Source organism: Macaca fascicularis, chromosome 1 (genome assembly GCF_037993035.2).
Source record: "Macaca fascicularis isolate 582-1 chromosome 1, T2T-MFA8v1.1".
In the NCBI taxonomy this organism is placed as follows: Eukaryota; Metazoa; Chordata; class Mammalia; order Primates; family Cercopithecidae; genus Macaca; species Macaca fascicularis.
This window is the reverse complement of record NC_088375.1, coordinates 233,127,017-233,151,216: the sequence shown is the minus strand read 5'-3', so window position 1 is coordinate 233,151,216 and position 24,200 is coordinate 233,127,017. Positions and strand designations below refer to the sequence as shown.

General features: G+C 64.4%; 2 protein-coding genes and 1 long non-coding RNA gene across 55 annotated transcripts; 2 read left to right on the top strand and 1 right to left on the bottom strand.

Moving 5' to 3' along the window:
- Positions 1–3,087: 3,087 nt before the first annotated feature.
- On the bottom strand, positions 3,088–5,090 carry LOC123572322 (uncharacterized). Of its 2 annotated transcripts, XR_012427560.1 has the most exons (4): positions 4,973–5,090; positions 3,904–4,032; positions 3,578–3,744; positions 3,088–3,264 (listed from the first exon to the last, which is right to left on the bottom strand). It is a non-coding gene; the product is annotated as an uncharacterized lncRNA (long non-coding RNA). The 2 variants fall into 2 exon arrangements; XR_012427561.1 differs by lacking the exon at positions 3,578–3,744.
- On the top strand, positions 4,738–19,862 carry MIB2 (MIB E3 ubiquitin protein ligase 2). Of its 50 annotated transcripts, none has more exons than XM_074023219.1 (22): positions 4,738–4,932; positions 5,798–5,904; positions 6,981–7,115; positions 12,725–12,993; positions 13,067–13,238; positions 14,004–14,110; positions 14,214–14,408; positions 14,505–14,647; positions 14,765–14,872; positions 15,895–15,999; positions 16,082–16,244; positions 16,319–16,452; positions 16,541–16,689; positions 16,789–16,945; positions 17,281–17,441; positions 17,536–17,662; positions 17,752–17,985; positions 18,316–18,494; positions 18,568–18,749; positions 18,898–18,963; positions 19,067–19,163; positions 19,553–19,862. In XM_074023219.1, the coding sequence occupies exons 4-22, from the start codon at positions 12,747–12,749 to the stop codon at positions 19,560–19,562; spliced, it is 2,736 nt and encodes a 911-aa protein (XP_073879320.1). In that variant the 5' UTR covers positions 4,738–4,932; positions 5,798–5,904; positions 6,981–7,115; positions 12,725–12,746; the 3' UTR covers positions 19,563–19,862. The 50 variants fall into 50 exon arrangements, with proteins under 50 accessions (XP_073879320.1, XP_073879292.1, XP_073879260.1 ...); XM_074023191.1 differs by having other exon boundaries at positions 12,683–12,993; XM_074023214.1 differs by lacking the exon at positions 4,738–4,932 and adding an exon at positions 5,187–5,373.
- Positions 19,863–21,379: 1,517 nt separating this feature from the next.
- MMP23B (matrix metallopeptidase 23B) lies at positions 21,380–23,930 on the top strand. Of its 3 annotated transcripts, none has more exons than XM_045388671.2 (8): positions 21,380–21,616; positions 22,023–22,153; positions 22,221–22,360; positions 22,428–22,595; positions 22,989–23,153; positions 23,230–23,340; positions 23,485–23,608; positions 23,728–23,930. In XM_045388671.2, exons 1-8 carry the CDS (start codon positions 21,461–21,463, stop codon positions 23,900–23,902), a joined length of 1,170 nt encoding a protein of 389 aa, XP_045244606.1. In that variant the 5' UTR covers positions 21,380–21,460; the 3' UTR covers positions 23,903–23,930. The 3 variants fall into 3 exon arrangements, with proteins under 3 accessions (XP_045244606.1, XP_005545123.1, XP_073879528.1); XM_005545066.4 differs by having other exon boundaries at positions 23,485–23,611; XM_074023427.1 differs by lacking the exons at positions 22,989–23,153; positions 23,230–23,340 and having other exon boundaries at positions 23,485–23,611.
- Positions 23,931–24,200: the final 270 nt, after the last annotated feature.

Here is a 24,200-nt window from a genome sequence, read left to right as displayed (position 1 = left end):
GGACTAACACAAAGTCCGTGTCACCTGTGCTCTTTGTTTCAAAGCAGCTTAGGTGGGCTTCTCCTTTCTGTGTTTTAGAAGCTTCCCGTCCCAGCCTCTCTGGATGTGCCTGTGGTCTGCTGTAGCATGCATATCCCAAACTGCAATTCCCCGTCATTCCTGGAGAAACCCTTTGGAGAGGCATCTCTCTGTTGTTGTGGCCATCGCGGGCCCGTTTCCTGATGCATGGAACATCACTACACCGACACCACGGGTTGCAGCAGAAAGAGAGTTTTAATCCTCAGGCTGCTGTACAAGGAGACAGTGTGAAGCAAGCAGGCTGCAGGGATCCTGTGGCCGTCCGGGGGTCTCCCCATTGCTTCTGGTTCCCCCAGCCCATTTCTTTGGAATCCTGCTGACTCTGCTGTTTCATCCCTCCAGCCCATGGCTAGAGTCACCCCAAAAGTGGTAGCAGGCAAGTTCCAGCAAGGGACTGCCCCAAACCGTCCTGAGGTGGAGCTGGTTGGTCCCAAAGAAAAGCAGCAGCAAATGCCAGGGTGATAAGCCCAAAGCATTTGTTCGGGGAACTTATGTACGGAGGGAGGAAGCACATCCTCGGGCCGACAGCAAGAGATGGAGAGGGTCCACCTAGGAAGCCTGCACCCAGGGGCTAGAGTGGAGAGTTTTACAGGAGGATTTAATTCGTGTGGCTCTCGTTTCCACATATTTAGCAACATGTTTGATCTTTCAGTGTCTCAGGCAACAACCTAGTTCATCAGTAACAGAATACTCAAGGTCCTGGCCGAGCTTCAAGCCTGCAGGGAAAATATGCAGTGGCCCAGGCTCTGTGCTTCTCAGGCAGGACACAGAGAGAAAGCAGGGGTTCTGGGGAACCTTCCAGTAGAAGAGGAAACTGGCCAGACATGGGCCCTTCCCAGGAAGTTACTAGGGGTCTTACTGCAGCAAAGTAAGGGAGTAAAGCCAGGAGGAGGAGGATGCAGATTCCAGGAAACAGCTGTTAACAGAAAAGCCAAACTCTGAAGAAGACATTTTTTCCTCCTTCTTCTTCTTCTTCTTTTTTTTTTTTTTTGAGACAGAGTTTTGCTCGTTGCCCAGACTGGAGTGCAATGGCACGATCTCAGCTCACTGCAACCTCCGCCTCCCGGATTCAAGTGATTCTCCTGCCTCAGCCTCCTGAGTAGCTGGGATTATAGGCGTGTGCCACCATGCCCGGCTAATTTTTGTGTTTTTAGTAAGAGATGGCTTCACCATGTTGGTCAGGCTGATCTCAAACCCCTGACCTCGTGATCTGCCTGCCTCGGCCTCCCAAAGTGCTGGGATTACAGGCATGAGCCACCGCGCCCAGCCTAATTTTTGTAGTTTTAGTAGAGATGGGGTTTCACCATGTTGTCCAGGCTGGTCTGAAACTCCTGACCTCGTGATCCACCCGCCTCAGCCTCCCAAAGTGCTAGAATTACAGGCGTGAGCCACTGTGCCCGGGCTCTTCTTTTTTTAAAGAGGGCTTCATTCTGTTGCTCAGGTTAGAGTGCAGTGGTGCGACCTCAGCTCACTGCAGCCTCTGCCTCCCAGGCTCAAGCGATCCTCGCAGAGTAGCTGGAACCACAGGCGTGTGCCACCACACCCAGTTAATTTTTGTGTATTTTGTAGAGATGGGATTTCAACATGTGGCCCAGGATGGTCTCTAAGTCCTGGGCTCAAGTGATCCGATCACCTCAGCCTCCCAGAGGGCTGGCATTACAGGCATAAGCCACCATGCCCAGCTTCACAAAATACTTTCAAGAGGTTTACTTTGAGCCGATATGAATGACTGGGGTTCCCAGGAAAACAAACATCCGAGAAGCCTTGAGTAAGTGGTTCTGAAGTGGTTGGTTTACAGTTTGGTTTTGTACACTTTAGAAAGGCAGGAGTTACAAGCAAAGACATAAATACATACATGGAAAGTATATGTAGGTTTGGCCTAAAAAGGTAGGATATCTTGAAGTGGGGGCTTATAGGTTATAGGTGGATCCACCTGGCCGGAAACTGTTTTAAAAATTTCTCTGGGGTCCCCTTGGCCAAGAGGGAATCTGTTCAATTGGTGGAAGGCTGGCTGGGCGCAGTGGCTCACACCTGTCATCCCAGCACTTTTCTTTTTCTTTTTTTTTTTTTTTTTGAGACGGAGTCTCACTCTGTCACCCAGGCTGGAGTGCAGTGGCCAGATCTTGGCTCACTGTAGCATTCGCCTCCTGGGTTCAAGCGATTCTCCCACCTCAGCCTCCCGAGTAGCTGGGACTACAGGCGAGTACCACCATCCCCGGCTAATTTTTGTATTTTTAGTAGAGATGTGGTTTCGCCATGCTGGCCAGGCTGGTCTCCAACTCCTGGCCTCAGGTGATCCTCCCACCTCGGCCTCACAAAGTGCTGGGATTACAGGTGTAGGCCACTGTACCTAGCCGGTTTTTCCTTTTTTTTTTCTTTTTTGAGGCAAATTCTTGCTCTGTTCCCCAGGCTGGAGTGCAGTGTCATGATCTCAGCTCACTGCAACCTCCACCTCCCAGGTTCAAGCAATTCTCCTGCCTCAGCCTCCCAAGTAGCTGGGAGTACAGGCGTGCACCACCATGCCTGGCTAATATATATATATATATATATACACACACATACATATACACACACACACACACACACACACTGTATTTTTGTATTTTTAGTAGAGATGGGATTTCAACATGTTGGTCAGACTGGTCATGAACTCTTGACCTCAAGTGATCCGCCCTCCTCGGCCTCCCAAAGTGCTGAAATTACAGGCGTGAGCCACCGTGCCCAGCCAATTCCGGCACTTCAGAAGGCAGAGGTGAGCAAATAGCTTCGCCTAGGAGTTTGAGACTAGCCTAGGCAACATGGTAACACCCCGTCTCTACTAAAAATTTAAAAATAACCAGCATGGTGGTGCGTGTCTGTGGTCCTAGCTACTCAAGAGGCTGAGATGGGAGGATCACTTGAATCCAGGAAGCAGAGGCTGCAGTGAACCAAGACAGTGCCACTGCACTCCAGTCTGGGCAACAGAGCAAGACCCTGTCTCAAATACAAAACAAAACATAAAACAGTTGGTAGAGGGCTCAGGATTTTATTTTTCGTTTACATAGGGAATCCAAGAAAGGAGACAGGCAAAGTGAGTCTCAAGGATGAGAGCAGAGAAAAGCTCGAGATAAGAGCTGTGCAGCACGGTCAGGAGGCGATCGGTCTAGGTCCGAACAGGAGGATCAGACACAGCGGATGTGTTTGAGCCTTTGGAAAATGTTATTATTAGGCATGTGGCAAAAACGTTGGGACACTTGAAAAAAAAAACTGGCCATGGGTTAGTAAAAAGCTAGGTATGTGAAAATATTAGGTAACTATTAAAAGAAAAAAAAGGTTGTATAGGAATTGTGGCATGGTTTTATACAGTAGCAGTGAACAGCAGGTACTCAATCGTGAAGAGATAAGCCTGGTTTCATTACCACAGCTGTGACAGTTGCAGGTACCAAAATGGAACTACTTCTACCAATCCCTAAACAAATGGAGTGGAGGCCACAAAGGGGGAGCTCTCACACGGGGATACCTGCAGCAGGCCTCCTCAGAACACGCTCCCGCACGTCCTGCACGTTTGCCTGTAACCAGACTTACTGCAGGGAAATTCCTCAGGACTGCAGTGTTCCAGATAAGCAGCTTGCACGAGGACTTGGGCCTGGTAAGGCTCTCTCTCCAACAACGAGCTAACGCCCACTCCTGCAGCAAGCGCCCACGGCCAGTGGTTTTTGTTACAAAACGACTTTTGTGAGCTCATCTATATTTTCCCCTTCTCCCGGCCCCCTCGGATAGGCCTATGATCAGTCATGGCACGAACACCCTAGGCTGCAACCCCCTGCGATGCCCAGATTAACTCACTTGTCCTGGAGAGCCTGCCTCTGGGTTTCCTTTCAGGTTGACAGTTTGGGAGCTAACAGGACCACGTGAGGGGTGCAGCGGGGAAGATCAGCCAGGTTCTCAGGGACCTTCTCCGGAAGTACGCAATGTCTACAATTAAGAAATGAGAGACCGGGGGCTGTGGCTCACGTCTATAATCCCAGCACGTTGGGAGCCCTAGGCGGGCAGATCACGAGGTCAGGAGTTCGAGACCAGCTTGGCCAACATGGTGAAACCCCGCCTCGACTAAAAATACAAAAATTAAGTGTGCGTGGTGGCGGGTGCCTGTAGTCCCAGCTGCTCGGGAGGCTGAAGCAGAAGAATCATTTAAACCCGGGAGGCGGAGGTTGCAGTGAGCCGAGATCGCGACATTGCACTCCAGCCTGGGAGATAGGGAGAGGCTCCGCCTCAAAAAAAAAGAAATGAGAAAGTAGCAGTGCATTGTTTAGAAAGGCGGAGACTTCTCTGAGGAGAAAGCGAGAAACAAGCGTCCGCCTCTAGGGTGCAGAACCGGGGGCGGGAGGACGGGCCCGGACTGCCGTTTCTCGCTGTGTGCAGGTCTGCGAGACTCAAAAGCCCGGACCGGGTCCACTCTGGTGGAGTCGGAAAGAGGTGGCTGCCGCGCGGCAAGTCCCGCCAGTGCCCGCGAGCGCGACGTCGGTCCCGAGCCCCCGTCTCTATGGCAACCGAGTGCGTCTCCGGGACCGCCATTGCGCAGGCGCCCAGAGGCTAAGCCGCTCGGCCCCCAGCTGCGCCACGGAGGGCCGGCGAAGCCGACCCTCCCGCGCTGACGCACTTCCGGCGCCTGCCCCGCCCATCCCTGCGGCGAGGGCGTGGCCGTGGCCGCGGCGCTCCGGCGGGGGCTGGCCCTGGGCTCCCGCTGTCGGGGTCCCAGTTTCTAGCCGCCCCTCTCCTCAGTGCCCGGTGGCCCGGGAGGGCCTGGGAGCCCGAGGCCGTTCCCGAGTCGCTCCTGGGTCACTGGCACGATGCAGGCCGTTCTCTCGGCTGATGGTGCGTGCAGGCGCGGATCTCCTCCCCTGGCCCTCCGCACCGTCCCCGAGTCGTGCTCCGCTCTGGCAGAACGCGAGCGCCGTCCCGGTCCCGCTCCCGCTGGCCCAGCCGCACCGGGCCGGCAGGGTCCGCTCGCGATGGGCTGGGGCTGCGCGCGCAGCGCCCCCGCGGGGCCTTCTGGGAGTTGTGGTCTGGCCGCCCGCGCGGGACTCCAGCTCCCGGCAGGCCTCGCGCGGCCCGGGGCCCGCGGCGCTGGGGTCGGCGCTGGGGTCATCGTCTGGGCCCGGTGGGCTGCGGCGCGCGGCGGGCGCTCTGGCCTGGCCTGGCCCCCTCTGAGCAGTCGGGGCCGGTGGGCGGCCTCGCACGCCAGGACAGACTGACAGACGGACTGGCCGGCAGCCCCGCGCCCCCGAGCGGAGCAGGCGGGACGGAAACGTCCGGGCAAGTTGGGGTCGGCGGGTACTGCGCGGCCCTGGCAAGGTCTGGCAGCGGACGGGGCCGGGCGGCCTCCGCGAGCCTTCAGCACGAATGACAGGGGCGGGGCGAGCTCCGGGTGGGGTGCCCGCCGTGCCCGCCCCCGGCCCGCCTGTTCCTCTGCGCCGGCGCCCGTGCGCGTCCCGGAGCCTCCTGACGTCTGCGAGCCGCGGCCGCCAGACCCCGGGCGCACGCAATTACGGGCCCGGCGCTGGCGGCTCCTGCGCGCCCCAGACCCCAGGGAGCCTATCCAGGCAGGCGGCGGCCCTGGGTGTCGCGGCCGTGGGCCCGAGTGGACCTGGAGCCGGCGGGCAGCCCCGGGGGCAGACAGGCGACCGAGCCACAGGCCGAAGTGCTAACTGTGCATCTTGGCATCTCCCCTCGGCCACAGGGTTGGAAGCCCAGCGAGGCTAGAGGCCAGTCCCAAAGTCTCCAGGCATCAGGGCTGCAGCCCAAGAGCCTCAAGGCGGCCGGGCGGGCGACTGGACGGCCGGACAGGTGAGCTCTTGACCGTCCGCAGCCTGGTAGTTTGCACTTGGCGCTCCCACCTTGGGGCTCCGTGGAAGCCACGTCAGAGGGGCTGTGTTTGTGTCTGAACATGCGTGTGAGTGGAGGGAAGTGGTGAGTAATCCCGCGTCTCCCCTCTAGGTTCGATACCCATGGAGGAAATAAGCAGAGGTGCCAGACAGGCCCCTGATAGGCACCTGCAGGATTGGGGCAGAGTGGCCGCAGCGCAGGAGCGCCGGCAAGCCTAGCCTTTCCCGGAAGGCCCCCTCTGTCCGGTTCCACCCTGGCCTGTTGCTTCACATGCAACAAGTGTCTGAATGTGGCTCTCTCCTGGCCGAGGGCAGCCCTGGGCAGTGAGTGGGTTGACACCCCAGCCTGCAGGGTGCCTGTGGGTCTCCACCCAGATGGGCAGGATTGGAGGTGGCCACAGCGCTCGTGGGCTTTCCCCTAGCAGGTGTCTCCGTGCTGGCCAGGCTCAGGGCTTCATCCCACTCAGTGGGCCTGATCTCCCTGGGGCACCCGGGATGTCCATCTGCATTAGCTGGAGCTACTCCATGGCCCGTGGCGTGCCACACACAGCGGCATTTCAGTGTCATTAGGCACAGCTGGAGGTGCAAGGAGGAGGGCAGCCTCATGTCCAGTCCCAGTTCTATGTAACTTGCTTCTTCTGAATAAAGGCAATTTGCTAACTTCCTCGCTAAATAGGATTTGGTCTCTATGGCTTTCAAAGCTTATCCAATAAAATTCTTGCAATAAGGGAAGTCTCTCCTCCTACACTCTCCTGATTGATGGTTCGGAAATCCTCCTGCCCTCTGAGAGCCGGCAGTTTCTTGTGAAAAAAATCCTCCTGCCCTCTGAGAGCCGGCAGTTTCTTGTGAAAAAAATCCTCCTGCCCTCTGAGAGCCGGCAGTTTCTTGTGAAAAAAATCCTCCTGCCCTCTGAGAGCCGGCAGTTTCTTGTGAAAAAGAGAAACTAAGAAGCAGTAGAACAGACCTGGTGGCTGCTTGCGTGGTTAAGATGGTAAATGCTGAATGTGTGAAACTGCCTTTATAAACCGTTTTCTCCAGCCTGGCTTGCTGGCTGCCCGTCTGGTTTGCTGTGTTGTGTCTCCAGTGGCTTTAGCTTCCAACAGGAAATCTGTGACCCAGGAAGTAGCAATTAAACACCTGGGATGCTGCCTCAAGGCTGGTGTGTGCTCTGAGGTAAGTTCCGATTTGCCAAAGCACATCTGTCGCCCGAGTCTTCACGCCCTGACTGCCTCCATCATTTTAAACATCGGGAGCAGTTGCCTGCGGCGAGGTTCAGATGCCAGCCAGGGGCACAGCCTGTGAACTCTGGGTAGATGGCAAAGTCTAGCATTTCTAGCAAAGGAAAAACATTTGGTGACTCTCTGGGTAAATTTCTGACTGAGGTGAAGACACCCATTGTGAGGCAGCATCCTCACATACAGCGGAAGCCTGGGCTGTATGTTTACAAGAGGAGGAGCAGGAGTGGCCACAACCATGTACGCCAGGGGCTGCCTGGCCGCAGCTCTGGTCTGCTCCCTGGAGCCCCTCCACCAGTGCTGGGCTGTGGCTGTGGCTGTCTCTGGTTTGTCTTTCTGGGAAACCTTGGCCAGGTTGGCATGAGGGCAGGGCCAGCCTTGGACATTTGCACTTTCCATAGCAGCCTCTGGCCCAGAGCTCACCCGCTGTGGGCAGGTGATCAGGGTGATCAGGGCTCATTGGTCCCCTCCTCTGCACCTGGAGCCTTGTGGGTTTAGAACAGAAAAATAGGAGGGGGCAACCCAGAGGCCTCCTGATCTCCAGAAATGGATGGGTGCTGGGCAGGTCCAGGGTGGAGGCAGACGGAGTGAGGGGCCCTTGGGGGAACATCTGTCCTAGAGGGCTTGATCTCCAGGACCGCCCACCCCACTCCTACCCCTAATCTGGCGTTCCTCACCTGCACGCCTCCGGGAAGTCCTCACCTGAGGTCTGCAGCGGGTGTGCCAAGTGCTGGCCCCACATCACCTGCTCCCACCCCTGCCCAGAGCATGGGGCCTGCAGCTAGTGCCCTTGGGGTCGGCTTGACCCAGTCCCGGCCCAGAGCCTCTCCCATGGCCTCAGGAGGACAAGATGGTCAGGGAAGCCCAGGGGATGAGCCCTTTTGTCCACAAGCTTCCCTCTGAGGTGGCCAGGCTGTGTGTGCGACCCCACAGCCCCCAACTCTCATGAACAGTGGGGATGGGACAGGCCCCTCGCTGGTGGCCCCTAAGCAGGTACACTCTGTCCCCTTTGAGGAGAGACCTCCCAGATGGAGGGATACAAGTGCTGGGTCCTGGCTGGGGTGCTCCTCCTCCCTGCCTGTGGGGGTCTCACTCTTGCCTCCTGCCTCCACCACAAACACCCCCTAGAGAGGCCTTCGGAGGCAGGTACTGAGCCCCGGGGCCGGGGGCCGGAAGGCCAGTGGCAGGTGGTCTTGGGTGACTGCTGGCCCTGGGCAGTGGTGAGGAAGACAGGCAGGCGGCTGCAGGAAGGAGCTGAGGAGAAAGGCGGCAGAGCCTAAAAAGCTGCTGGCCCCTTCAGAGGGTCCCGGATGTTGAGCTCCCGAGCCTGGGAGCTGCCTGCACGGGGTGTGTCTGCACACTGGCGCCACAGAAGGGTCGGCGGGAGGCAGGCATGGCCGGAGACCCCGCTCAGATGAGGCGGCCACGCCAGGGCAGTGCCACGCTGGACAGAAGGGGCTGCCTTGGCAGCGTGACACACCCCAGAACCTTGGGGTGGGGGCCCTGCAGGGGAGCCATGAGCAGGTGCCAGGGCTATAGGCCCTTGTATGCTCACATCCCAGCGCCCGGGGAGAGGCGTGGAGTGGGCAGGCGCACCCAACTCCCCTGTCCGGGCTCCTCTCCCTTGTTGGGGCAACCCTCAGCAAGTGGGAGGCTGGTTCCAGGCACGAGAAGTGAGGCCGGGGAGGAAGCCCTGCCCGTGTTCGGCCCAGTTGTGCCCCAACTCTGGTGGGCTTCCATGAGGGACAGCCTCTGGGAGGGTGGGGCTTTGTGGGCCAGAGCTGGAGAGCTGCCTGGCTGTGCTAAAAATACTGGGCATGCTGCAGACAGGTGCCCGTCTGGGGCACGGGCCACCCTGTCTCAGGCTGATGGCCTTGGCACCCCACCCCGCTGCGCCTGTGAGGTGGGGGCCACCGAGGCTTGGTCTTGATTCCCAGAGGTCCTGCTGGTGGCCTCCCTGACATCTCTGCCCTTTGCCCATCCCCCCAAGGGCAAGGCTGGGCACAGGACACTCTGGTCCACGCATGGGGCGCCCTGCCCCTGTCTTGTTGGAAAGGTCCAGTGGCATATGGCTGGGGTCCATGCCTGCGGGTCGGGCAGGTGTGGCCGCTGGCCTGGGCTAAGCTGGCTCTGGCTGAGAGTCTGGGCGCAGAGACAGGGCGTCCCTGCTGCAGAAGGATCACTGTGGGCTAGGCTGGCTCTGGCTGAGAGTCTGGGCGCAGAGACAGAGGGCACCCCCCGTGCTGCAGAAGGATCACAGTGTGGGCTCATGGCATTGACTTTTTCGCGGTCCCAAGTCTTTCATCTCGGTTGCCAGGCCCATCTCAGGGCTCGGCAGATGCGTGTCCCCTGCTAGCAAAGACCTCCAGTCAGTTCTGCGGCTGCCTGTGATGGGTCCCGCTCCGGCTCAGTGTCGGTTCTGCGGCTGCCTGTGATGGGTCCCGCTCCGGCTCAGTGTCGGTTCTGCGGCTGCCTGTGATGGGTCCCGCTCCGGCTCAGTGTCGGTTCTGCGGCTGCCTGTGATGGGTCCCGCTCCGGCTCAGTGTTGGTTCTGCGGCTGCCTGTGATGGGTCCCGCTCCGGCTCAATGGAGGTGTCTGGCAGGGAGGAGGCCCCGGCTTAGCGTGACGCCAGCTGTGGCCAATTCTGGGGGGATCCTGGCAAGGAGGAGGTTGCATGTGGATCTGGTGGAGGTGGATGGCCTGGCAGGGGGTGGGGCCCGCACCCCTAAGGAGCAGTACCCCTGTCACTCGTCCCCCCACCAGCAGACTGCTGCGTCGGCCTCCCCGGCTGTGCCATTCTGCGGGGAAGGTCCCTGTGTAGAGGAGGCTGGAGTGGGGGAGCTCAGCCCAGGCCACGCCTCACCCTTCTTGGGCACTCCATGGGCAAAAGCTGAGGACAGTGTGTGGATCCTGGGAGCAGGAACCCTGCAGAGCCTGCCCCCAGCTGGTGGCAGAGCAGGCAGTGGGGAGCTGCTGGGGCAGGAGGGGTGACCTCCCTCCAAGACAGCCCCCGTGGGGTCTGCAGGGATCTGGAGAGTCAAGGGTCATGGCCAGGGTGGGGCCGCGGAGCTGGGCTGGCCGGTGGAACTGTGTCCCCCTGGACATGCTCTGGGTGAGGCGTAGTCAGTGCTGGGATGGCTGGAAGTGGCCTCTGCTGGGTGGGTCCTCGGGACACGGGGGCTGCCGCTATCACAGAAGCCTGGCACAGATTCTCTCTGGTTCTTATGTTTTGTTCACTCACGCAGCCATTCAGTCAAAGCTGCAGCTGGTGGGGTCCTGGCCAAACATAGGACGCGGCAGTGCACCACCTGGGGGCTGCCCTCAGAGGCCCGCCCAGGGGAACAGTGCCACAGAGGCCCATGGGGAGGGCCTGTGGGTCACCCTGGGTGGTGGCTGGGCTCCTGGCTCCGCGGGGCCTCTGAGGGCAAGGTGGGGCCGCTCTGGCTGCCACCTGTGGAAGCTGACCATGCAGAGGCCCAGCCAGGAGGCTGCAGAAGGCCGTGGGGAGGGCAGAGCCAGCCACCTTCCCTGATGGCTGTGGAGCTGCCCATGGGACCCATCTCCTTGTCTGGGGCTCACTGGTGCCACAGGAAAAAGCAGCCCTGGCCCAGGCCTTGGTGCACATCTTGGCAGGATCTCGCCCCAGGTGAGGGGGCAGTGTCACCCAACAGGTGAGGCCTCTGGACAGATGAGGCCACGTGGGGTTTCCCTGAAGAAGCAGAGCCTGGCTGCTGGGTGGGGGCTCCTCTTTGTCACTGACAGGGAGAGCTGTGCTTTTAAAACATCCCCCCGTCCTGTGGAAGCCCTGGCGGTTCTGGGCAAGTTGAGGAGAGACAACTGTAGAGGCCAAGCTGGCCAGGTTTGTGCCCCTGAGAATTAGAGGGAGTCCCATGCTCACATGCAGCTGGGGCACGGTGAGGAGCCCAGCCCTGCAGGCGAGCCCTTGCGCTGGACTCAGTCTCTGGAGTGGGGCTGGGCTCCTCACCGGGCGTTGCTCGGGGGACAACCTGTGGGACTCAGGCCCCTGAGCCAGAGCAGGAGTCGGGGGCTTTGCTGTGGCCCCTCCTCACTGCCCATCTGCAGCCTCCCCTGGTCCAGGGTGTCTCCTGAACTGGCCTGAGATGCAAAGTGCTGGGCTGCAGCGCAGCCCAGGTGGAAGGCTGACATGTGAGGTCCAGGCTGGCCTGTGTCCTGGAGTTGGCAGGGCCCCCTTCCATCCTCAGCCACATCCACCCAGCCTCAGGGGTCCCTCCAGCCTCCTGGGACTGCCGTGTCCCCCACCTCTGCTTCAGGCAGTGCTCCTGGGCTGCCTCCTTCCCCGGCCATGGGGTCCTAGTGGTTTAATGAGAAGTGAGTAGGGGCCCTCCCCTCCCCCAGACAGGGTCTTGCTTTGCCCGCCAGGCTGGAGTGCAGTGATGCGATCACAGCCAGCTGTAGCCTCTACCTTCTGATTTGCCCTCTTAACGTTCACATCCATTCTTCTTGTTAACGAGACTGTGCTGAAGCCCAGCACGGTGGAGAGGGCAGCCCACGGTGACTCACATCTGCAGAGTGAGCTCTCGGGGGTCAGCACCCAGATTCGGGATTAGCAGTTCTGGGCCTTGAGCCCTGTGGCTGGCTCCATCCCTGCTTCCAGCAGCCTGGAATGTGCACCTCTGTGTAAATGGAGCCACCTGGCATTTGCACTTGGCTACTTCCCTCCATCTGCTGGTGACCTCTGGCCTGTGCTCTTTGTGGTGAGTGGGTCCCTGCTTGGTTGGGACTCAACCCCGCTTCAGGACCCCGTGGCCACTGAGGACCCAGGGACCTGCCTGTGCTCAAGTGTCTGGCCTCTGTTGTGGGTGCGTGGCGTGGCCAGGGCCACTTTTCCAGAGAAGGCTCCGGGGTGCTGTCTGGCCTCGCTGCACTGTCTCTGGCGCGCAGGGTCCAAAGCTGGCATCCCCCAGGAGCAGTGTCTGGGGACAGACGCCCCCAGGTCCTTGCTGGCCAGTGCCTGCTGGTCTTGTATGGTGCCTGCGTCGTGTTTGCCATTTTTCTGTTGCGTTGTGTGACGTTTTCATGTGGATCGCAGGAGTTCCTCACCCTGTGTGTGTGTGGACACAAGTCCTCTGAGGGACGCATGTCACGGTGTCTGCTCACATGCCGCTGCCCGTCCAACCATGTGAGTGTCTTAGGGGACGGCAGCTCTTTAGTGAACTCCAGCGTCCAGCTCATTAATTGGCTGCGGGAGGAGATGGCAATTTTCTTCCTAGAACTTTATTTGTGAACCTTTCACGAAGCCCCCTGGGCCCAGACCACCCTGCCGGTCCCGCGCCAGGCTGGCATGGCACCCACCTTCCCCACCAGCCTCGCTGGTGCCAGACTGTGGGCCTCCTTGCTGCCTCCTCGGGCCCTAGGGCTTGAACCAGCCCACCTGCCCCTTTGGGCCTCTCCTCTGCTCTCCCGTGGAGCCTGCTCTGACCGGGAGTGTCCCGTGGTGGCCTGAGAATACCCTCTGCCCACAGGTCCCGAGCAGCCCGGCCCACCATGGACCCCTCTGCCCACAGGTCCCGAGCAGCCCCGCCCAACATGGACCCAGACCCCCAGGCGGGCGTGCAGGTGGGCATGCGGGTGGTGCGCGGCGTGGACTGGAAGTGGGGCCAGCAGGACGGCGGCGAGGGCGGCGTGGGCACGGTGGTGGAGCTTGGCCGCCACGGCAGCCCCTCGACACCCGACCGCACGGTGGTCGTGCAGTGGGACCAGGGCACACGCACCAACTACCGCGCCGGCTACCAGGGCGCGCACGACCTGCTGCTCTACGACAACGCCCAGATTGGTGCGCCAAGGGCAGGCGGGACGGGCAGGACCCGGGGGCGGGAACGCCCCCTCTGACCCCACCCCACCCCCAGGCGTCCGGCACCCCAACATCATCTGTGACTGCTGCAAGAAGCACGGGCTGCGGGGGATGCGCTGGAAGTGCCGCGTGTGCCTGGACTACGACCTCTGCACGCAGTGCTACATGCACAACAAGCACGAGCTTGCCCACGCCTTCGACCGCTACGAGACAGCCCACTCACGCCCGTGAGTCCCGGGCCGCACCAGCTCCTGTGCGGCGGATACCCAGGCCTTGCCATGGGGGCCTCGGCCTTCGGGGAGGCTCCCAACCACTCCCAGGGAGATGGAGCAAGTCTCTCCAGGGCAATGGCCTTAAGCGGTGTTGCCATGGGCGGGGCACAGAGGGTGGCCTCTGGGTGGCTCTACAGGCAGCAGTGGCCATCAGGCAGCCAGCATCCCCCAGGGAGGCATGAGACCTCCACGAGGACTGTCCACACCTGGAGCCAGCCCCTGGGCTGCCTTGGGGGCTGCTGCGCTCTGGTCCGAGGGCATCAGCTGGGGGAGAATCTAGCCTGCTTGGGGCAAAGGCAGCCAGAGATGCCACCCCGTCTCCTGCATGTCACCCTTGTCTCTGGCCCTCCCTGCATGTGGGGGGAGCTGTGGGCGACTGGGGAGTGCTGTTGGCCTCATTCCTCCCTTACCACATGCTGAGCCCACCTCTGGGCCTGGCTGTGCCCCAGCTCACCGGGAGGCAGCAGGCATAAAGCGACCGCACCCAGAGGTCTTGCCAAGGGTGGGCCTGGGTGCCTTCCCAGCCTGGCATCAGGGAAGTCCCTGGAGGAACGTGGTCCGCAGGTTCGCTCCAGGCCCCTGAGCCCGGGGGCATTTCCTCGCAGTGTGTGGAGGATGCTGACCTGCTGGGCCGGCCATTCCCAGGCTCTCCCGAGTGGCTCAGGATGGGAAGAGATGGCAGTTTTCTTCCGAGAGCTTTATTTGTGAACCCTCTTGCAGTGTCACGCTGAGTCCCCGCCAGGGCCTCCTGAGGATCCCACTAAGGGGCATCTTCCAGGGCGCGAAGGTGGTGCGAGGCCCCGACTGGGAGTGGGGCTCACAGGATGGTGAGTGGAGGCAGACGGGCAGAGGGCAGGGCCCGGCTGTGGCTGGCTCATGGCTCAGTCTCAAGGCACAGCCTTAGCCTGCTGGCGGGGACTCTTTCCCCAGGAGGGGAAGGGAAACCAGGCCGTGTGGTGGACATCCGTGGCTGGGATGTGGAGACAGGCCGGAGTGTGGCCAGCGTGACGTGGGCTGATGGTACCACGAACGTGTACCGTGTGGGCCACAAGGGCAAGGTGGACCTCAAGTGTGTGGGCGAGGCAGCAGGCGGCTTCTACTACAAGGACCACCTCCCAAGGCTTGGTATGAGGCTGTCCCACTGACCCCATCAGCCCTCCTACCCTGGCTGAAGTCCCAGAGGGGAGGGACTGCTGCCTGAGGCCTGCCACCCTCCCCCAGGCAAGCCGGCCGAGCTGCAGCGCAGGGTGAGTGCTGACGGTCAGCCCTTCCAGCACGGGGACAAGGTCAAATGTCTGCTGGACACTGACGTCCTGCGGGAGATGCAGGAAGGCCACGGCGGCTGGAACCCCAGGATGGCGGAGGTGAGCCGCCCCACCGTGGAGCCCTGTGTGCCCTGCCCTCCCAGCCCTGCGGACCCCCAGCCCCTTCCTCCCCAAGCGTCCAGCCCGACCCAGCCACAGCTCCATGACCCGCCACAGTTTATCGGACAGACGGGCACCGTGCATCGCATCACGGACCGCGGGGACGTGCGCGTGCAGTTCAACCACGAGACGCGCTGGACCTTCCACCCCGGGGCGCTCACCAAGGTGCCTGGGGGGCTGGGCTGCACCCCATCTGTTTGCTTCTGTAACCCCTTCCATGTATCCACTCGGCCTCGGGGGGTCAGGCAGGACTAGGGTGCCAGCTGTACCCACGAGTCCCCAGCCCTGAAGGAAGGGTAGGGACTGGTGGGTGAGGTCGAGGAGAAGAGGGGGTTGGGTGTGAAGGAACCCAGAGGAGGGTATGTCTCTGGGAGCTGGCGTGGCTGATACGGGCAGGTTAGGGCCTCCCTCGGTTCCAGGACACCAGGAAGGCAGGACAGCTTCGTGGGCGGGAGGGAGGCAGCTGGGCTGAGACGCTCCTGGTTAGTGCTGTATGGGGGCCGATGGGGGTGGCTGGTGAGGACAGGGAGGTGCACGTTTGGCCTAGGGTGGCGGTCCCCACCACCCTAGTGGTGTGGGAGGTAGTGAGGGCTGCCTGGGAAGCAGTATGTCAGCGAAGGGGCTGGAGGTGGTGGCGGTGGCAGCTTGGATGGCCCTGGGAGGGGCAGGCCCAGGACAAAGCGTCAGAGCTCAAATCTGGATCTGGGCACCTTTGAGGAAGCGCCAAGGGGAGTCATGAGATGGGCTTGTAGAGTGAGTTCCCTGCATATGAGGGCTCAGGTGGGGCAGAGTGGGCCCGCCCTGCACCCCAATGTCCTGGGGCCCCACCCCCACACTGGCTCACGGGGCCCTGGCCATGCTGCCTGCTGCTGGTCAGCGTATAGCTCCCCACGGCCGGCCACCTCGGCTTCACACCTGCCCAGAGCTGGCTTCTGTCTGCCTGGACACTCCTCCCATGGCTCTGGGGCTGGGGACACCCAGGGCTGCCTTGGACACCTGGGGCTCTCGTCCAGCCAGAGCCTCTGGCAGTGCTTGGGGTCGGGGTCAGGGTCGGGGCCGGGACCGGGGCGGGGGCCGAGTCGGGCCTGCCTGTCTTGCGGAGCTCAGCGGGTTGCCCTCCTGTGCTCCATGAGCCTGGGCAGCCACACACAGCTGGGGGGCCCCTCACGCCCCTCTCTGTTGCTCAGCACCACTCCTTCTGGGTGGGCGACGTGGTCCGGGTCATCGGCGACCTTGACACGGTGAAGCGGCTGCAGGCTGGGCATGGCGAGTGGACGGACGACATGGCCCCTGTGAGTCCCCTTGCCGCCCCCGCCGCTAGGGCCGCTGCCCCCCACACCTGCAGCCTGCTGTGACCCCCTCCCCTCCCCGCAGGCCCTGGGCCGCGTCGGGAAAGTGGTGAAAGTGTTTGGAGACGGGAACCTGCGTGTAGCAGTCGCTGGTCAGCGGTGGACCTTCAGCCCCTCCTGCCTGGTGGCCTACCGGCCCGAGGAGGATGCCAACCTGGACGTGGCTGAGCGCGCCCGGGAGAACAAAAGTGCGGCACAGCTCAGGCGGCCGTGGGCGGTGGGGCTGCCCCTGGCCACTGCTAACCTCAGCCCTGCCCCCCAGGCTCACTGAGCGTGGCCCTGGACAAGCTTCGGGCCCAGAAGAGTGACCCGGAGCACCCGGGAAGGCTGGTGGTGGAGGTGGCGCTGGGTAACATGGCCCGGGCTCTGGACCTGCTGCGGAGGCGTCCAGAGCAGGCGAGCTCCCGCCCCCGTCCTCCCACACCGTCCAGTCTGAGGGTGAGGGGCAGAAGGCCAGGGACTCACCTGCTGGCTCTCCTGGCAGGTGGACACCAAGAACCAAGGCAGGACCGCTCTGCAAGTGGCTGCCTACCTGGGTCAGGTGGACTTGGTACGGCTGCTGCTACAAGCCAGGGCGGGCGTGGACCTGCCGGACGATGAGGGCAACACGGCGCTGCACTACGCGGCCCTGGGGTGAGGTCTGGGAGGGGCCCGGGAGGGGCCTGGCAGGGCTGAGCCTGTGTGTCCAACCAGTGGGCACGGCGCCCTCCCTCTCACGTCCTCTCCCGTCAGGAACCAGCCTGAGGTCGGCAGGGTGCTCCTGAATGCTGGGTGCCGGGCAGATGCCATCAACAGCACCCAGAGCACAGCGCTGCACGTGGCCGTGCAGAGGGGCTTCCTGGAGGTGGTGCGGGCCCTGTGTGAGCATGGCTGTGACGTCAACCTGCCTGTGAGTTCTGCTTCCACCTGGCCTGGGTGCCCCCTGCCCGCGAGCGCTGCTCCCTGGGTGCCACCTGCCCGCGAGCGCTGCTCCCTGGGTGCCCCCTGCCCGCGAGCGCTGCTCCCTGGGTGCCGCCTGCCCGCGAGCGCTGCTCCCTGGGTGCCCCCTGCCCGCGAGCGCTGCTCCCTGGGTGCCCCCTGCCCGCGAGCGCTGCTCCCTGGGTGCCCCCTGCCCGCGAGCGCTGCTCCCTGGGTGCCCCCTGCCCGCGAGCGCTGCTCCCTGGGTGCCCTGGCTCTTGACCCAAGCAGAAGTCACCCCAAGTGACCACGGACTCTGCCCAGCAGGATGCCCACTCGGACACGCCCCTGCACTCCGCCATCTCGGCGGGCACTGGCGCCAGTGGCATCGTCGAGGTCCTCACGGAGGTGCCAAACATCGATGTCACCGCCACCAACAGCCAGGGTTTCACCTTGCTGCACCATGCCTCCCTCAAAGGCCACTCGCTGTGAGTGTGGAGTGGGCACACAGCTGCGGCCAGCCTCTTGCTGTGCTGCCCAGGGACAGTCCCAGGTCCCAGACCAACCTCCCTACTCCCACAGAGCTGTGAGAAAGATTCTGGCTCGGGCACGGCAGCTGGTGGACGCCAAGAAGGAGGACGGCTTCACGGCGCTCCACCTGGCCGCCCTCAACAACCACCGTGAGGTGGCCCAGATCCTCATCCGGGAGGTGAGGGCGCGGCCCAGGCCTGCCCAAGGACCAGGGAGCGGGAGGCCCACTGGGGTCCCTGGTCTGAGCCCGTGCCCACCCCTCCCCAGGGCCGCTGTGACGTGAATGTGCGCAACCGGAAGCTGCAGTCCCCGCTGCATCTAGCCGTGCAGCAGGCCCATGTGGGGCTGGTGCCACTGCTGGTGGACGCTGGGTGCAGTGTCAACGCCGAGGACGAGGAGGGGGACACAGCCCTGCACGTGGCGCTGCAGCGTCATCAGCTGCTGCCCCTGGTGGCTGATGGGGCCGGGGGGGACCCAGGGCCCTTGCAGCTGATGTCCAGGGTGAGGAAGTGTCCAGTGATGGCCCAGGGAGCCAGGCGTTCTGGGGGTGGAGCAGACGGAACCAAGTTCTATGTGATCCTTCAGCCTGCACCCCTAGGCAGCCTGGGAGAGGGGTGGTGCCCATGGGGTGGGGAGAGGTGGGGCTTAGGGTCTCAGAGTTCACCCAGCAGGGTGCCCCTCTTGCCTGTCCCACCTGGGTTCCGGAAGAGGTGCCCCTGCCTTCTATTTTAGACCTGGGGCGCCGGCTGCTGGGGCTGCCGGGTGCCAGGAGATGCCTCCTTCGGGCCTGCCCCGGCGCCCGCCCTCACCGGCGTCTGTCCTGCCGCCCAGCTACAGGCCTCGGGCCTCCCCGGCAGCACGGAGCTGACGGTGGGCGCGGCGGTCGCCTGCTTCCTGGCGCTGGAGGGCGCCGACGTGAGCTACACCAACCACCGCGGCCGGAGCCCGCTGGACCTGGCCGCCGAGGGCCGCGTGCTCAAGGCCCTTCAAGGCTGCGCCCAGCGCTTCCGGTGAGCCCGCGGGCGGTGGGGAGGGGGTCCTGCGGCCTCCGGGCCCCTCTCAAGCCGCCTCCTCCCCCTGCAGGGAGCGACAGGCGGGCGGGGGCGCGGCCCCAGGCCCCAGGCACGCGCTCGGGACCCCCAACACCGTGACGAACCTGCACGTGGGCGCCGCGCCGGGGCCCGAGGCTGCTGAGTGCCTGGTGTGCTCCGAGCTGGCGCTGCTGGTGCTGTTCTCGCCATGCCAGCACCGCACCGTGTGCGAGGGTGAGTGGGGGCCCCGAGGGGGGGAGCCCGGGTAGTCTGACCCCAGCCAACCGGGCGCTCTTCTCCGCAGAGTGCGCGAGGGTGAGGGGGGGCCCCGGGGGGTGCGCCCGGGTAGTCCAGCCCCAGCCAACCGCGCTCCTCTCTGCAGAGTGCGCGCGCAGGATGAAGAAGTGCATCAGGTGCCAGGTGGCCGTCAGCAAGAAGCTACGCGCAGGTGGGTGAGGCTCGGCGCCCCCGACACGCCTCCTGCTCAGCTGGTGGTCCCCGGGTCCCTGTCCCCCACCCCTCCCACACTTCTGCCCATGGCCCTTCCCCAGGTCGCGCCCCGCCCTCCCAAAGCTCATACCCTGGCCCTAGCCCCGCCAGAGGTCACGGCCTGCTGCAGACCACACCCTGCCCATACCCCGCCTCAAGGTAACACCCTCCTCCCCAGCTCACACCCTAGTCCCGCTGGATTTCACGGCCCCTCCCAGGTCACACTCTCCATAGCCCCACCCCAGATCACCGCCCACCCAGAGCACCGCTTCCCCATCACACCCCGCCCCAGGTCACACCCACCCCACCTGCGGCCCTGACTCCAGCCCCCACACCACCTTACGCCTGATCTCCACGGTTCACATCCTGCCCGCAGCCGGCCCCAGCTCTGCCTCCAAGTCACACCCACTCCACCAACTCCTTCCAGGTCACACCCCGTCCCAGGTGACACCCCGCCCCCAGCCTCGCCCCCCGTTGCCCGCCTGCAGCTCCCCGCTCCCCCATTCCCCCACCGGCCTCGCAGCTCACACCCGTCCCTCACCCCGCAGACGGCTCTGAGGTGGCGAGCGCCGCCCCCGCCCCCGGCCCGCCGCGCCAGCTGGTGGAGGAGCTGCAGAGCCGCTACCGGCAGATGGAGGAACGTATCACCTGCCCCATCTGCATCGACAGCCACATCCGCCTCGTGTTCCAGTGCGGCCACGGCGCATGCGCCCCCTGCGGCTCCGCGCTCAGCGCCTGCCCGATCTGCCGCCAGCCCATCCGCGACCGCATCCAGATCTTCGTGTGAGCCGCGCCGCCCGCCACGCCCGAGCTGCCTTCGCGAGCCCCCGCCCTGTGTTTTATAAAAAGATTCTCGGACGTTGCCTCCGCTGTCTGCCTGGGGGACCGGGCGCCTCTGGGGTCCTCCCCTCGGGACACGCGGGCGAGCCTGGGGGCCCCTCCTTCCCTGGGGTGCGCCCCGCCCGCCCCAGGCTCTTGCGTCTAGACTCCCGTCCAGACTGCGGCCTCCGGGCCAGGACACCCTCCCGGCGTGGGCACGGCCGCCTCCCGCCACCCGGGCCCGGGTCCGACGGGGCGGGGGCTCCTGTGTTCGCCCCCGGGCCCCCCTCGCTCCTCCGTCCTGGGGGCGGCCGTGGGGGCTCGTGCTCTGACCCAAGGGGCCCGACGCTCCCCAGGGCTGTGGGGTCCCGTCCCAGCAGGCAGTTGGGGGGCGTCCAAGGCAGGGTCTGGGACCTGGGGAAGGGACTGGGCGCAAGCAGGTGGGGGGGACAAGCTGGTGGGGGGCGGTGTCGAAGCAAATACGCGGGCGGGTCCAGCGGCTCGCGCTTTCCAAGAACCGCCCGCGGCCGCCGCCAGCTGCTTGGCGCTGACCCCGTTGGCCGGGCTGCCGTCACCCTGGGCCCGAGGCCGGCGCGGAAAACGGGGAGGGACGGGACACAGGCCGGTCTGGCTCGGAATCTCCTGCTTCTCTGCCCAATCCCCCACCCCCGCCCCACGGGACGCCGGTGCCGGGTCTCGGTCCCAGCCCCGAGCCGCTCGCGTCTGGACACAGGCCGCCCCGTCGAGCCTTTGGGCCTCCGAGCTCCCCGCCCCCACCCCCAATCAGGACCGGTCCAGACCTCTATGCCCGGCGCCTGGCTCCGCTTCCCGTTCCCCCTCCCGTTTCCCTCTCCCCTTTACTGGGGCCTAGCCGGGGATTCAGGAGCCACACACCCTCCACCTCCCGCGCCGCCGCCCACGGGGTTCCCCCGAGCCAGGGCCCGCCCCTTCCCGGCTCCCTGGGAGACCCCGACAAGTTCCCTCCCTCCGACCCGCAACCTGGCACCCTCCGTGGCCCTTCCCTACCCACGCACCCCCTCCCCGCCTCCCCCTCCGCCGCCCCGTACTCACTGCCACGTCCCCATCCTGCCGTCCCCTCCCAGCTCTCGGGGACACTGTCAGGCGGGCGGCGCGTCCCCTGCGGCCCAGCTCAGCCTCCTGGGCCAGGATGGAGACTCCGCTCCTGTGGGGCTCAGGGCATTGTTGGGGATTCCATTTGGGAAAAAAGCCACCAGGTCATTCACTGCCCGGCCGGCTCGGGGACCCCACTGGCTGCCCTTTCCTAAGCGGGAGCCTTGGCGCTGCCCTTCCCGGGTTGCCTGGGGCCCTCTTCGCTCCCCCCTTCCGAGGACCCCGCCCAGCAGGCCATGCCCAGGCCTCTGCCCCTGGCCCACAGGACGCGGGTCCCCATGCCCCCGGCTGGAGGCAGCAGGCAGCTCGGCCAACGGTCGGGCCAGCTGGTTCCCTTCAGGGGCAGCCTTGCCCCCTCTCCCGCCCCGTCTCCCCCCCCACCCACGGGGCTGTAACCCGAGCCGCCCAGCCACTGCCTCCCCTCCAGATCCTCCCCGGCGGCTCTGCGGCCCGGGCCCCCGCGCCGTTCTGCCCCATGCGGCCCTGAGCCCCACAGCAAGTCCGCCATGGGCCGCGGGGCCCGTGTCCCCTCGGAGGCCCCGGGGGCCGGCGTCGAGCGCCGCTGGCTTGGAGCCGCGCTGGTCGCCCTGTGCCTCCTCCCCGTGCTGGTGCTGCTGGCCCGGCTGGGGGCCCCGGCGGTGCCGGCCTGGAGCGCAGCGCAGGTGAGCGGCGGGCGGGGAAGCCAGGTGTCGGGGTGAGGGTTCTCACGTCTGTGGGTCTGGTCTGTCTGGGGGCCCGCAGGACGTGTGCGGGGTGTGTGGGGTGTTTGAGGGTCCGGATGTGCGTCCCGAGGTCGGAGGGTCGGACTCTCCTGTGTCCAGTTGTTGGGAGGGGTGGGAGGCCGCGCCCTGCTGTTCAGCCCCTTCGCCTCCACTGGGCCGCGTTCCCAGGGACATGCAACAGGACGCTCAGGTTAGGAGACCCGAAACCACAGGCAGACAGGACCCGCCACGCCTGCTCCCAGCCCTGGGCACCCCACCCCCGTTTCCTTCCAGTCCATTTTCCGAGGCAGTTTTTGGCCCTGGGGACCGTCACCGATGCCTCCCACGCACGCTTTCTTCCCTGAAGGGAGACGCCGCTGCGCTGGGCCTCTCGGGGGTCCCCCCAACCCGGGTCCCGGGCCCACTGGCCCCCCGCAGACGCCGCTACACGCTGACTCCAGCCAGGCTGCGCTGGGACCACTTCAACCTCACCTACAGGTGCGCCCTGGCTTGGCCCTGGGGGAGGGGGCGCGGCCGGCCCCCGCTGAGCTCGCTCTCCCTGCAGGATCCTCTCCTTCCCTCGGAACCTGCTGAGCCCGCGGGAGACGCGGCGGGCCCTGGCTGCCGCCTTCCGCATGTGGAGCGACGTGTCCCCCTTCAGCTTCCGAGAGGTGGCCCCCGAGCAGCCCAGCGACCTCCGGATAGGTGGGCGCCCGCCCCCGCCCCGGCCCGGCCGTGCGCGCCTGGCCTCTCAGCCCTGTGCTCCCCTCAGGCTTCTACCCGATCAACCACACGGACTGCCTGGTCTCCGCGCTGCACCACTGCTTCGATGGCCCCACGGGGGAGCTGGCCCATGCCTTCTTCCCCCCGCACGGCGGCATCCACTTCGACGACAGCGAGTACTGGGTGCTGGGCCCCACGCGCTACAGCTGGAAGAAAGGTGACCGTCCAGGCTGGCCTCCTGGAGGCCTCTCCTCCGCCGCGCAGTGGGCTGCCGCGGTCGGGCTTTGGGGCAGACGGCAGGAGGGACCTTCCGGGGTGGTGGCTGCTACTGGAGTCGAGCAGGCAAGGAGGGGAGCCCGTGGGAGCCCCCAGTCCCGGCAGCCCTGAACTCCCTTTCCCATCCCCCTGCGACTCTGGAGCGGGAGCAGGAGCTGCATTCCTGGGGGCCGAGCTCACCGCCTGGGCCCAGAACATTCTTATCTTTCCGTGGCTGCGGCGGAGGGCGGCTCCGCGGCTGCGCTCCAGCAGATGTGCCGGGCCTTGGGGAGCTGGCCCACGGGCGGCGGGGCTGGGCCCGGGGCTCCCAGGCGCTGATCCCCGGGGCCCGCAGGCGTGTGGCTCACGGACCTGGTGCACGTGGCGGCCCACGAGATCGGCCACGCGCTGGGCCTGATGCACTCACAACACGGCCGGGCGCTCATGCACCTGAACGCCACGCTGCGCGGCTGGAAGGCGTTGTCCCAGGACGAGCTGTGGGGGCTGCACCGGCTCTACGGTGAGTCCCCTCGTCGGGCGGGAGGGCGGGGATCGGGCGGTCCTGAGCCAGGCCGTGCTTCCCACGCTCCCGGCAGGATGCCTGGACAGGCTTTTCGTGTGCGCGTCCTGGGCACGGAGGGGCTTCTGCGACGCTCGCCGGCGCCTCATGAAGAGGCTCTGCCCCAGCAGCTGCGACTTCTGCTACGGTGATGCCCAGGGGCCGGGACAGGGCTGCGTGGGAGCTGGGTCTTGGCTATGGTCTGGGCTCCCACGGGCCGGGACGGGGCTGCGTGGGGGCTGGGTCTTGGCTATGGTCTGGGCTGAGGGGGCTCTTCCCTTACCCGGCGCAGAATTCCCCTTCCCGACGGTGGCCACCACCCCACCGCCCCCCAGGACCAAAACCAGGCTGGTGCCTGAGGGCAGGAACGTGACCTTCCGGTGCGGCCACAAGATTCTCCACAAAAAAGGAAAAGTGTAGTAAGTGGGTGCCCTGGCGGGTCCTCAGGGTGGGCAGCCTGGGGCCCTGGGGCAGGGGTGCAGGGCAGGCAGTGGGTGGAGGCTGTGCCTGCAGGAGACACCCCGCCCCCCTGCAGCTGGTACAAGGACCAGGAGCCCCTGGAGTTCTCCTACCCCGGCTACCTGGCCCTGGGTGAGGCACACCTGAGCATCATTGCCAACGCCGTCAATGAGGGCACCTACACCTGCGTGGTGCGCCGCCAGCAGCGCGTGCTGACCACCTACTCCTGGCGAGTCCGTGTGCGGGGCTGAGCCCGGCTGATAAAGCACTTTCTCTCTATGTCCTCTCGTTCATTCTTGGGAGGGCAGCGGGCAGTCTGGGCAGGTGGACACCCCAGCCCCTGGTCCACCAAGAGGTGGGCGTCCTTGGGGCCAGGCACCCCCTGCTTTCCTGCACAGACGACAGATACAGCACAGGACGGGACAGGCTTTGCCAAGGTGGCCCCTGGAAAAGTGGGATAGTGGAGGCCCCAGTGCCGGGGACAGCACGTGGGGTAGCCCCGGAAGCCTGGGTTCTGTCTAGGGCTTGCTCAGAGATGGGGGAGGGAGG

Bases quoted from the DNA above. Each gene is read 5' to 3' on its own strand.
- MIB2 (XM_005545067.4), top strand. The intron at 16,000-16,081 runs GTGAGTCCCCTT...CCCTCCCCGCAG, and splicing joins GGACGGACGACATGGCCCCT to GCCCTGGGCCGCGTCGGGAA. The intron at 16,245-16,318 runs GTGCGGCACAGC...CCTGCCCCCCAG, and splicing joins GCGCGCCCGGGAGAACAAAA to GCTCACTGAGCGTGGCCCTG.
- MMP23B (XM_005545066.4), top strand. From the start codon at position 21,461: ATGGGCCGCGGGGCCCGTGTCCCCTCGGAGGCCCCGGGGGCCGGCGTC. The intron at 21,617-22,022 runs GTGAGCGGCGGG...TCTTCCCTGAAG, and splicing joins CGGCCTGGAGCGCAGCGCAG to GGAGACGCCGCTGCGCTGGG. The intron at 23,341-23,484 runs GTGATGCCCAGG...TACCCGGCGCAG, and splicing joins CAGCTGCGACTTCTGCTACG to AATTCCCCTTCCCGACGGTG.